This window comes from Mobula birostris, chromosome 32 (assembly GCF_030028105.1).
Source record: "Mobula birostris isolate sMobBir1 chromosome 32, sMobBir1.hap1, whole genome shotgun sequence".
In the NCBI taxonomy this organism is placed as follows: Eukaryota; Metazoa; Chordata; class Chondrichthyes; order Myliobatiformes; family Myliobatidae; genus Mobula; species Mobula birostris.
Window position 1 is genome coordinate 16564385 of NC_092401.1, and position 13485 is coordinate 16577869.

The following is a 13485-nucleotide window of genomic DNA, read 5'->3' on the forward strand; positions in this document are numbered from 1 at the left end:
ACTCCCCTGCCTAGAAAAAAGACTTGCCATCCACCTTATCTATGCCTCTCATAACTTTAAACACTTATAAGGTTACTCTGCATTCTCCTGTATTCTATGAAATAAAGACCTAGTCTGGACAACCACTCCCTATAACTCGTGCCCTTAAGATCTTCAACTCTTTTCTACATTCTTTCCAGTTTAACCATTATAAAGGTGACCAAAATCTTACACAGTTCTCCCAAGTGGAGCCTCACCAACAACTAATGTGACTGCAACAAAAATGTCCCAACTCCAATACTCAATCCTTGGACTGCCAGCATTTTAAATGCCCTTTTCACCGTTGTCTACCTGTGATGCCATTTTGAACAGACTATGCACTCGTTCCTCTGGGTTCCTCTCTACCATTACACTCCCTAGAGCCCTACCATTCATAGTATAAATCCAATGTGGGTTCAATTTTTTTCCACATTTCAGTGGATCCATTAAGAAAAACTATGAGACAGTTTTGAATCCACCTAGCTAGTCGTCCTTGGATTCCAAAGCAGCCTCGCAATTGGGAATTTGTTGAGGGCCTTGCTAAAGGCTGAATAGACAGCATTCAATGCCCTACCTTCGTGTACTTTTCTGGTTACCTCCCAAAAAAAACTCAGCGGCTATGAAACAGAATTTTCCTTACTGAAAGCCATGCTGACTTCTCATAATCAGATCCTGTTACTTAGACCTCCCTCCAGGAACTTGCACACTACTGATGTCAGACTGACTGGTCTATAGTTCCTCGGCTTGCCCTTCCTATCATCCTCAAACAGCAGAACAACATTAGCCATCTTTCACTCTTTGGAAACTACAGTGACTGATAATGAGGCAAATATAACCACAAGGGCCTTCACAATTTCTTCTCTAGATTTCCGGAGTCCAAGAATGTACTGGCCACTGATATCCACTGCAATGCAGCATGAGGCTACAAATACCTCTTCCCTAGTAACATGAATGTCCTCTAAAACATCTCCACTTGTTATCTTTTGTGAAACCATTATTTTCAGCTCAGTAAACATGTAAGAAAAATGTTAAAAATCCTGCCCATAGGTGCTCCTGCTGATGTTTAAGGGGACATGCTCTTTCCTTGGCCACCCTTTTAATATAGCTGTATAACTTTTTTTTCCTTAACCATACCTGCCAGATCTACATCATACCCTCTTTGCCATGCTGAATTCTCTCGTGTATTCTTTAGCAAGGGATTTCATTAGTCCTTGCCTTCTAAACCCAAGATATTCTTTCTTTTTGATCAGAGTTTCAATATCTTGTCAGCCAAAGTTCCCTAAGCTTGCTATGTTCACCCTTCACCTTAACAGGAGCATGTTACCCCAACTCTTAAGCCTTTCACATGCAATTTGTTCCTTTCTCTTCAAATAGGCTCACCTAATCTACGTTTGTACTTCTGTTAGATCCTGCCTTGTTTCCCTTGCTCTGTTTTAGGACTCCAACCTGTCCTATCCTTTTGCATCGCTGTCTTACAGCTAATGAGATTACGATCACTAGACCTTAAGTACCTGTACTCCCTGACCGCCACCTCAGTGATTTGCTCTGCTTTGTTCCCTCAGGTCATCCAGTATTGCACCTTCACAAGTAGGGCCCTCTTATATATTGATTTAGGACAGATTTCACATATTCCACTCTGCCCAGGCCCTTAAAACTCTAGGTAGCACAATCCATACTGTGGAATTTTAAAAAATCCCACTAATACAATCCTATTTTTACAACTATGTGCAAGTTCCGTAGGCATCTGCTCCTCAAATTTTGACTATTGCTGGGTTTCTGACAGAGCACCACTAGAATGATCTGATTTCTAAATTCCACCCATATGGCCTCACTGGATGATCCCTAAGTACTGCTCTTACACCCTGCCTTATCAAAAAGGCAATACCACCTCACTTAGTCACACCTGTAGCATCTACCTGGCATTTAGGATCAAAATGTTGTATTGTTAATACTAATCATTGTCAGCTAGGCTTTGCCATCTTGCCAGGACTTGAAGATTACATTCCACCACACTAATTATAAGCAATTCATGAAAAAAATGTGTAAAATATTTTTAATGTTTTATGCATTGTTGTTTTAGATCTATACTGTCATGCTAAGTCCAAGATGAGAATAATTTGACCCAATTGTTTGATGTGAAGACCATCTATGTTGGGCATTATACCCAAAATATCATCATTATTAAGTCTCTTCCTTTTACTGGGCAGCAAAAGTTTATTTAGCTGGAGGGAGGGTTGGGAAGTACCCGGGTGCCAAAGTCAATAAACTGATGTCCAATTGCAGCATGACCTCATCTATATCACCTGTCTGCTCAAGAAAACCTATTTGCTTCACCTTGCTCTTGGTAGAATGTCTTGGGATTCTTAATCTTTCTTGCCAGAGATATTTCATGACTCTTTATTGCCTTCCTAGTGTCCTTAAATTCTTTCCCATATTATATTTCTCAAGGAGACTCATTCCATTTTCTCTATCTTCTTCCACTGTTGCCTATACCTTCTATAAGCTTTTTACCTAACCATTCCTTAAATGTCCTTTGTCATTCATGGTTCCTAATCTTGCCATCACTGGAATCTGCTGGCCCTGAAGTCTTACCAACTCTCCTTTAAAATCCTTCCATTTGTCAGCTGTTGTTTTATCCGCAAGCACCTGCTCCCAATCTAGTTTTGCTGTGTCCTCTTACGTTATTGAGATCACTTTTCTCCAATTCCATATGTTAACTTTTCCCCCCTTGACCACCTTAATGCTTATATAATTTATGGTCACTACTCCCACATTGTCCCTCACCAATAGTTGCATCTTTCCTGTTTTGTTTCATTTCATGCAGTACTGCTGTCTTTAGTAGGCTCTTGGATTCAAGGAAATCCTGCCCATTTATGCCCCTTGCATTAAGGCAATGGCAGTCAAAAGTGGAAATGTTATAATCTCCTACTACCATTGTTCTCAGATCTTTCTTCAATTTACCTACTATCTGCACACTAATGTTCGAGATGGTGGGGAACTTGCGCCATTGTAGCAGTAGTTTGCTGACCTGCAGGATTTCCTGAAGCCTCACTAGGCACATTCACAGAATTGATACGGCTGTTTAATACTTTAGTTTCTTCACTGATGCTCTTCCCCTAACTTTTCTTAGTCATGTATTCAGTTCTCATGCACTAGCCACACTGCAGAAGAGAAGCCACATATTTTAAGTTACCAGCAAGGAGCATCAGAGCCAAGTCAGCAAAGTCCTTCACCTAGTATCTAATCGGTTCATTAGCCAGGGGGCTAGAGTAGAACTGGCTTTTAGTTCCCTCCCTGACTGAATTGTTGAGATTAATTGTCATATCTCCATTGTGTTCTGGTCAAGACAGATGACATGCAAAAAAAAAAATGATTGGATCTTAGTCCTAATCTGGATTTAGGAAGATTTTGTTAATGTTATTGTAAAATACAATCACTTGAAGGCTTTCTTCTCCATGCACAATTCACACTCACTGGTGAGGGACAATGTTGGCCAACTATACTTTGTATTGAATGATTAAAAGGAAAGAGAAAATTACACTGGGAGATTGCTTATTCTCTGCAATTTTAATATTTATTAAAAACCAGTTGCTGGAAACAAAGTTTAAAAGCAGACAGATCAATAATGTGGTATGATTTACAAATCAAAAGTTCAGCTTCAAAGACTTGAGTGTATTGTTACGGAGTTTACTCCAGTTGGTCTCATGAATATTTCTAACACTGAACCCAAACTGAGGGCTGGATAAACCTAACCCTAACTACTAATTAAATAATGAAAACTCTTATAACTGACAGCAATATGTACTGCTATTACACCCTATCTTATCAAAAAGGTAATAACCCCTCCTTGTTTACTGTTACACCCCTACCTGGAACTTAGGAACTTCAGTTCAAATTGACAGCAGCAATGAATGGACAGGGGCAGCAACCATTCAGGGAAAACAGGCCTGCTGGAGTTATCCTGTGCTGTGTATATGTAGAATCAATTCATAAGATGGGTGCTTTAGGGACACAGTCAAATGATCCTGTTTGTACAAATTGTTCTTCCCATTCACAAGGCTATTTTTCATCCTGCCTTACTACACCAGCCAGCTGGCAATGAAAGCAAAGCTCCAGCTACAACTGGCAACCAAACATTCCTCCTACCCCACTTCAAATATTGCACTACTCTGCAATTTTATCCCCCTCCCACCTAGACAACCCCAACTCCCTCACTTCAACTTTTCATTTGATCTCACATTCTTCTGTTGTATTGGTTATATAGAATACAGCTAAAACTATACCTACCCACTACATAATTGGCCCTACTTGATTACAGGACCTGTTTCAACAGCAATGTACAGATGGATAGGGCCTTGAATTCTTTCAACAAAAATACAACAGTGGCTGCAGAGGTTGCCTTGGATTGTGTGAGTGATCCTTGGTGTGATCTCATGAAAGTTTAGTTAAGTTTTGCAGTGACACCCAAGAACAATAGCAGGGACTTTATCTGAAGTCAGAGGTAAGACTTTGTGGTGAAGGAGGCTGCATCTTTGGGTTCTGTTGGACTTGCACCGAATCCTGAACTAGGAGGCCGTTGGCGGGATTCTGGCAGCTGCAGTCTTCTCTGTCATGAAGCTGTAGTTATACTAAAATGAAGAAAAAATATTTACATTAGCTTAGAATTTTATTTAAATGAATCTAACCAGCTGCTTTACATGTGGGACAAATACAACAATCCTCTTTGTGAAGGAATGAGTGAAGATTGAATGAAGTTCTAATAGAAGAACCTTCTGATCATTACTGACACAGTCATCTGAGGAAACAAACCCACTGCTGAGAAAGAACACTAAGAACAAGATCTTTGACAAATTTTTTTCAAAGATTCTAATCTCAAACAAGAGGCAGACAAAAATTGGGGAAGTTTCTGGCATAAGGACATACAGTTATAGGGTGGGTTGGAGAGTTTGTGATTGTCTGCTTTAAAGAGAGGGCAGAAGGAAAATTTTATCCAAGAATATAAAATGGTGAGGGGGGGGGCAAAGGTATGCTACAATGCAATCAAATATCTCTTTACCACCCCACTTGTTACGTTTCCATCCACCCAAAAAAAATGATTTTTCTTCCAATCTGCTGTGTGTTTAACTGATACTCAATCCATAACTTGTTCTAATACCAAGTGCCCTAATTTTAGTAATTGTGTGGTCTTTTAAAGGTCCAAATTCACATCTTCTGGTTGTCCCTGTTTATTCTACTACATACTTCAAACAGCTAACATAGTACGTGTTAAATTTGCTTTTCCCTTTTGCAGGTTAACTGCCCAATCCTATCATTTTCTCTACAACCAATGTCAAATTAACTGATGAGTAGTTTTAGGGAGACATTAGAGACTGCAGATGCTGATGACTGGAGTGAAAAATAAGTTGCTGGAGGAATTCAACAGGTCAGGCAGCATATCTGGATCGACTGTTTTCCTTTGTACTCTGGTCTCCTTTCTTGAATACTGTTGTTAAATGTGCTACCTTCCACGTTAACAGATGTCTCCTTTGTTGTACAGTGATGTTACGTTTGTCTCCACTGACTGGAAAATAACTTTTCCTGATTTTAGAGAAATATACATAATCCAAATAAACTCAAAGCAGATTTATAGCTAAACATGAGGAAATAGGTCATGTCAACAGTTTGAGAGACCTGCTCAAGAAAGTGATGGAAGTACAGTTGTGGACAGTATTTAAGAAGTATTTGTAGGGATATGTGAATCACCCAGGTATAGACGGCTATGGGCTAAGTGCTGGAAGATGGGATAGTATGGATGGGTGCCTGCTGGTCATCATGGATGGCCATCTTCCATGCTGTACACTGAAGTTTCATATGAAATTGGTTAATAATACTTAAAACTGATGATTATTTGGCCTAACTGTCCTGCAGTCCTCACTGCTTGCACCCAAGCCTCTACATCACACACCCCTCAGCATATCCTTTTACTGTACTCCTTTCAAGTACATATTTGGCTTCCCTTTAAATACATCATCAAAGGGAAAGGGGTTAAGAAAGGAACCAAAAAGGTTGGAGGAACAACACCTTGTATTCCGTCTGGGTCACCTCCAACCTGATGTCATAAATATTGACTTCTCTAACTTCGGTTAATGCCCCACCTCCCCTTCATACCCCATCCATTATTTATTTATTATATTTTTTTCTCTCTCTTTTTCTCCCTCTGTCCCTCTCACTATACTCCTTGCCTATTCTCTGGGCTTCCCCCCCCTCCCCCTTTCCTTCTCCCTGGGCCTCCTGTCCCATGATCCTCTCATATCCCCTTTGCCAATCACCTGTCCAGCTCTTGGCTCCATCCCTCCCCCCTCCTATCATTTTGGATCTCCCCCTCCCCCTCCCCCTCCCACTTTCAAACCTCTTAATAACTCTTCCTTCAGTTAGTCCTGATGAAGGGTCTCTGCCCGAAACGTCGACTGTACCTCTTCCTAGAGATGCTGCCTGGCCTGCTGCGTTCACCAGCAACTTTTATGTGTGTTGCTTGAACCAAAAAGAACCTGGTTTGTCATAATATGAGGGTTCTTTCTGTACTTTTGGACTTACAATACATTTGTTAAAAATAAGATCACGGAATGGTTGCAACCTAAAGGAAACTCATTAGTTCCACAACTTGGCTCCTTCTCCATAGACTTGCACAATTTTACAATATTCCTCGCTGAATATTCATCCAATTCAAAAAATCAAAGGAGTGGAAATACTCCATACATCTGCAAACAATGCTTTCCTGATTAAAAACACATCCTAAATACATACACAATGCACTTCCTCATGTTACTCTAATTTTCTCCCCCTTCATTTTTAGCTGTGCCCTCTGGATATTAACCCCTTCACCAGACTTCCAGAGATCTTCCCTAAAGACAATCTATCCTTATATATGCAGTCTGTCATCTAGATAACCATGCTTACAAATCTTTTCAACAACCTTCCTAATGTCTTCACATCCTTTCTATAACAGGGTGACCAATTCTGAACACAATACTTTAGCGGAGGCTGGACAAATCTATATTTATATGTCACTATTAATAAAGTACGGAGTTCTCTGTATCTTATTAACCAATTTCTCAACTTGCCCTGCCACTTGATTTCTACACCCAGACCTACAGGTTCCTCTGCTCCAGCAGCCCTTTTGGAATAGTATCAGTTATTCTATATTGCTTCATCCTTTCTACCAAATCGCATCACCCTACCATTTCCCTGTATTAATTACACTTGTTTAAAATTCATTTCAGAACATGAGAGTCACTGGAATGATTAGCATTCCTATCCCTAACTGCCTTCAAACTCATGTTGAACCCCTGCAGTACAGTAAATATACTTCCATGTGTTATTAAGTTCCACATTTCCATAACTTAAAATTCAGCAGTGTTGAAGGAATAGCAAACATTTCTAGTTGGGAGAATTACAGTAATGGACCTGCTTCTGCAAGTTTTTAAATTGTATCAATGCTCACATTACTTGTGTATATGACAATAAGTTCAACTTTTGATGTGGGCATTGCTGGAGGGGCCTGGATGAGCAACAGCAGTGCATTTTGTACATTATACACATGCCAGCCAATGTGCCAATGGTATCTGAACACTTGTGCTGGAGGGTGGTGTGCCAACCAGGCAGGCTGCTTCATCTTGGATTGGGTTCCAATCCCAAGTGTTGTTGGATATGGCCAAAAGACAAGCATTCATTTTACCACTGCCTTCTGCTAAATGAGAAAACTCAGAAACTGGCTTTGTAGAAACGTGAAGAATGTGAAGATGAGGTGAAAATCAAGTAAAGCAAGAACTCAACAAAAACAGCTGCTGGAATCTAGTGCAAAAAGCAGACTGCAGGAGGAACTCAGTGAGTAAGGCAGAATTTCTGAGGCAGGGGGTTGGTCAACGTTTTGGACTGAAACACTACACTAAGACCAATACTTTCCATCTGACCCTGATGCATGGTTTCGACAATTCCTTCACAAGACCACTAAGTTCCAGCAGTTTAATTTTTGCTCAAAAGTCAAGGTAACAAAAATAAGTTGACTATTCAGTTTTAATCACTCATTTGCAAGATGACAAGAAGAAAATACACCAAAACAAAACACAAATGGTTTAAGTGACCACTAAAAAACTGCATTATCAAATAAGACATGCACCAGTACATTACACTTACTTCGTTCTCTATTTCAGCACGGCTCTTAATCTGGACATTTGTAATGCTAGTATTGGGGACCTGCAGGAAAACATCAAATGTGAGCTACAGCACAACCCCAATGCATTGCAGCTACATAATTATTAAACCACAAACGGATATGCTGGTAAAGACTGCAATACGGCCTCAGTTTGTCCTGACAGTGTCAGGCTGATCACTGTACTTCTGAATGTTAAAATCAATCTAACTTCAACAATAGTGGCCACCAACTGACAATGGCTATTAGTGAGAGTCTCAGCAGAAGATAAAAGATCTTTTGAAGATATAAAAAACAAACTGCAGTCTCTGGAGGAACTCAGCCCCAAAGGAGGGACGTAGACGGTTACTGTTTCGGCTGAGACCCTTCACACCATACTGAGAGAGAGAGGAGAGAGAAAGGGGAATGGCCAGTTGGCATAGTCGGGTGAAGTACTGATAGGTAGGTGAGTAAACTAGACAAAGGATGAGTGGAGACAGAATCAGAATCAGGTTTATTATCACCGGCATGTGATGTGAAATTTGTTAACTTAGCAGCAGCAGTTCAATGCAATACATAATCTAGCAGAGAGAAAAAGATAATAAATAAATCAATTACAGTATATGTATATTGAATAGATTTTAAAATACATTCAAAAACAGAAACACTCTATATATTAAAAAAAAGTGAGGTAGCGTCCAAAGATACAATGTCCATTTAAGAATTGAATGGCAGAGGGGAAGAAGCTGTTCCTGAATCACTGAGTGTGTGCCTTCAGGCTTCTGTACCTCCTACCTGATGGTAACAGTGAGAAAAAGGCATTCCCTGGGTGCTGGAGGTCCTTAATAATGGAAGCTGCCTTTCTGAGACACCGCTCCCTGAAGATGTCCTGGGTACTTTGTAGGCTAGTACCCAAGATGGAGCTGACTAGATTTACAACCTTCTGCAGCTTGTTTCGGTCCTGTGCAGTAGCCCCTCGATACCAGACAGTGCTGGAGCCTGTCAGAATGCTCTCCATGGTACAACTATAGAAGTTTCTGAGTGTATTTGTTGACATGCCAAATCTCTTCAAACTCCTAATAAAGTATAGTCGCTGTCTTGCCTTCTTTATAACTACATCGATATGTTGAGACCAGGTTAGATCCTCAGAGATCTTGATACCCAGGAACCTGAAGCTGCTCGTTCTCTCCTCTTCTGATCTCTTTATGAGGATTGGTATGTGTTCCTTTGTCTTACTCTTCCCAAAGCCCACAATCAGCTTTCGTCTTAATGACGTTGAGTGCCAGGTTGTTGCTGTGGCACCATTCCACTACTTGGCATATCTCACTCCTGTACGCCCTCTTGTCACCACCTGAGATTCTACCAACAATGGTTGTATCATCAGTAAATTTAGAGATGGTATTTAAGCTATGCCTAGCCACACAGTCATGTGTATATAGAGAGAGGAGAGCAGTGGGCTAAGCACACACCCCTGAGGTGTGCCAGTGTTGATCGTCAGCGAGGAGGATGTGTTAGGAAGTTGAGGATCCAAATGCAGAGGGAGCTACAGAGGCCCAGATTCTACAACTTCTCAACCAGGATTGTGGGAATGATGGTATCAAATGCTGAGCTAAAGTTGATGAACAGCATCCTGATGTAGGTGTTTGTGTTGTCCAGGTGCTCTAACGCCGTGTGGAGAGCCATTGAGATTGCGTGCCGTTGACCTATTGTGGCGATAGGCATATTGCAATGGGTCCAGATCCTTGCTGAGGCAGGAGTTCAGTCTAGTCATGACCAACCACTCAAAGCATTTCGTCATTGTCGATGTGGGTGCTACCGGGCGAAAGTCATTAAGGCAACTCACATTATTCTGCTTAGGCACTGGTATAATTGTTGCCTTTTTGAAGCAAGGGGGAACTTCCGCCCACAGCAGTGAGAGGTTGAATATGTCCTTGAGTATTCCCACTAGTTGGTTGGCAGAGGTTTTCAGAGCCTTGCCAGGTACTCCATCGGGACCTTCCGCCTTGTAGGGTTCACTCTCTTTAAAGACAGCCCAACATTGGCCTCTGAGACGGAGATCACAGATGTGGAATAATAAAATGACAGTTGGAAGCTACAACATAATCAAATGTGCAGTGTAACTAGCAAAAGGCTACAGAAATAGGATTTAAAAAAAAACTAATATAGAGAATGTGAATGGCGAGTGGCTAGGATTATCCTTATCACTTTTCTTCTGGGGTGGGGGGGGAGTAGGGGTAAGAGCAGAAGTGCAGAAAATAGAAGAGGCATGGATAGGATGTTCTAGAATGAAAAGCCTCATCTTAAGCAGGAAGCACAACAGACCGTAATGGGGAGAATGGAATGAAGTGTGTGCAAGAGAGGGAATGCAAGCACTGAGTCAGTGGATTTGTAGTAGATGTATGGATAGTCCGTCACCGGTATTATTTGTGGGCAGGGTGGAAGCTGGTGGCAAGATTAATAAAGTTGACAAGTTCTACATGGGTGCAAGAGGCAGCACCAATGCAGTCATCTATATAGCAGAGAAAGACGTGGGGTATGGTGCTAGTATCCAAGACTGCTCAGTGAAGCTGACAAAAAGACAGGCATTGCTGGGACCCATGCAAGGTTCCATGGTTACCCCTTTTACCTGGAGAAAGTAGCACGAATTTAAAGAGAAGTTATCGAGGGGAAGGACAAGTGCTCCAGGCAGCAGTAAGTGTTGTTAGAGGCGGTTGGTTGCATCGTGTCCACGAAGAAACAATATTGAGGCTTTCCTAGTGGAGAAGAGGTGTACAGGGACAGATGAGGTAAGGGAATTGGAAATGTTGACATATTGGAGGTCATGTGAGGTATCCCAGATATAAGTAGGGAGGGTCTGACTGGGGGGGGGGCGGGCGGGGTGTTGGGCAAGATGGAATCAAGATATGCGGACATAAGTGGGGGCAAAAACAGTGGACCTAGGTAGATCAGGGCAATGTGGGGTTGGAGAAAGGATGAGATTGGAGGCCATTGAGGGAAGTTCTCCTGAAATCATGTTGGTGCAGAAAATGGTGGTTTGAATGTCATTAGTAGGGACAAAATCCAGGGAGATGTCTAAGAGCTACTGCCTTGCCTTTGCTATGTAGAGGTGAGTTCACTACACAATGGTATGATCTTGTTCTTTATTATTTACCTGCACTTCACTTTCTCTGTAGCTTTACAATTTATTTTGCATTGCTATTGTTTTACCTTGTTCTACCTCAATACACTACGTAATGATTTGATCATTATGAATAGTATGCAAGACAAGTTTTTCACTGAATCTTGGTAAAAGGGGCGATAATAAACTTAATACCAACCCCTGTCTGCTGGTTTGATGACAAGGCTGAAGCTGCAGTGGTTGTGTTGACCTTTTGACACTAGATAAGAAATGGGGAGTTTGTAGAAGGGTTTGAGCAGACTTTGGTGGCTGAGAACCTCTCGACAGTGATCAGTGACGGGTGGTGTCAGAATAAGATGGCAGTTTGAATGAAGGGGAGGGTGGCTGATTGTAAAGGAATCTCTAAACTATGATCAGTAGCAATCAAGACAGTGGAAATACCGCACTGATAATGATTAATGAGATTGAGGGAGTGGGACTACCTACCAAAGTCACAGTACAAGGTGTCTTTGGTAGCGTATGAAAAGACCTGTCTCCCCAGAAAATGAGCAGCAGGAGCACGAGCTGAGGTGTACAGGTTAGGCACCATAACCTTTACATATCCCCTCAACCCCAAAGACTACCAGATACCTCTAGTTAAAGAATTCCAGAAACAACAAAGCTATAGCCAATCGCTCAAGAGTTTTGTCTGTGAACATGCAAGGATGTAGTAAAATGGGGTAGCATGGTAGTGTAGTGGTTAGCACAGTACCGGTGACGCGGGTTCAATTCCCGCTATTGCCTGTAAGGAGTTTGTACCCTCTCCTCATGACTGCATGGGTTTCCTCAGGGTGCTCCCATTTCCTCCCACAGTCCAAAGATGTGCCATTTGGTAGGTTAACTGGTCGTTGTAAATTGTCCCATGATCAGGCTACGGTTTAGTTGGGGGACTGCTGGGCACCGTGGCTTGGGGGCCTATTCTGCACTACAAATCAATAGAATAAAATAGAAGGCAGGTTTTCTTCAGATAGTAACGTACTATGGAAAGTTGCTGAAGAGAAACAATCTGAGAAAAGCACATTTTGAAATTACTACAACACAATTGTGATCAGTGCAACAGGTTGTACTTACATTCATCGTACTTTCAAATCTGGGGTGTAAAGTGAAAGGGACACCATCCATAGCTGTTTTTAAAAAAGAGTAAAACTGGCTTTATATTCCAACACCACAAATATCTAACCCTTTCAAAATTATCTAATCTGTTCCTCTCTTATGTGATTATCTCCCATTCTCATTATTACTCTATTACTATTAGCAAACTCACAAGTCAAACACAGGAAACTAGCTTCTCCTCTGGTCAAAATATCTCAGTGAAGATTTATTGTTAGTGCAGATCAGCAAGGAGAACAAATATAAAATGAACCATATTTTTGATAAGTATAGTCACACATATATCCTGAAATGAAAAAAGCTGAGGCAGGTTGATAAAGGAACTGGGAGTTGTTGACAGTGAATGCTGGCTTGTTCTCTCCTTTGCAAGTTGGCTTCAGACTGTGCTCAAATGTAAGCATCATGTGCACAATGCAGTTTGACCACTGATGACCTTAGCTCTGAAATATAATCAACACCAGTTGAACAGTACCATCTTGGTTTGAAACTTAGCTGACCTGCCACAAGAAGCTTGTTGAACGCAAGGTTATACTTTAGGTACCTTACCTTGAGACAAAGACAAGTGACCATCATCTTTATCTATACTCATTATTTTTTTAAATATGTAAATCTCTAGTCTAAAGTAATTCCTCAGACTCCTTCACTCCAGGGAAAACAGTCCAAGCCTATCCAACCCCTCCTTAGAATTCAAGCCTTCCAGTCGCAGCAACATCTTTCTGAATCTTTTCTGTATCTCTCAGTTAGTCACATTCTTCATATGGTATGGTGACCGGAACTGCACACAGTACTTCAAGTCCTGTCTTCCACCCTCCCCCGCCCCCCCCACTTCATATTCCCTTCTTGATAGTGTTGCCATGGTCTTGGACTCCCAATTTTATCTAACATTATTAATTCAAATTTGTTTCTACAACATTTGTTTTTACACTACTTGAGACTGCACTGCAATTTTGCACCATTCTGTTCTTTTGCTCTCTTCACTGTATTTATTGTGTTTATTTCCATAATGTATGTAGTTAACTCTTAGTTTCACATG

General features: G+C 41.2%; 1 protein-coding gene across 3 annotated transcripts in view; it reads right to left on the reverse strand.

Annotated features, from left to right (window-relative positions):
- Positions 1-3550: 3550 nt before the first annotated feature.
- mvb12a (multivesicular body subunit 12A) overlaps positions 3551-13485 on the reverse strand; it is a 33763-nt gene continuing 23828 nt past the window's right edge. For 2 of the 3 annotated variants that reach the window (XM_072248185.1, XM_072248184.1), the window contains exons 8-10: positions 12414-12466; positions 8191-8250; positions 3552-4646 (exon numbers count right to left, since the gene is read on the reverse strand). In XM_072248185.1, coding sequence (XP_072104286.1) covers positions 4584-4646; positions 8191-8250; positions 12414-12466 — 176 coding nt within the window. In that variant the 3' untranslated portion in view covers positions 3552-4583. Of the gene's footprint in view, positions 4647-8190; positions 8251-12413; positions 12467-13485 lie in introns of all 3 variants that reach the window. The other variant, XM_072248186.1, reaches the window with a different exon arrangement.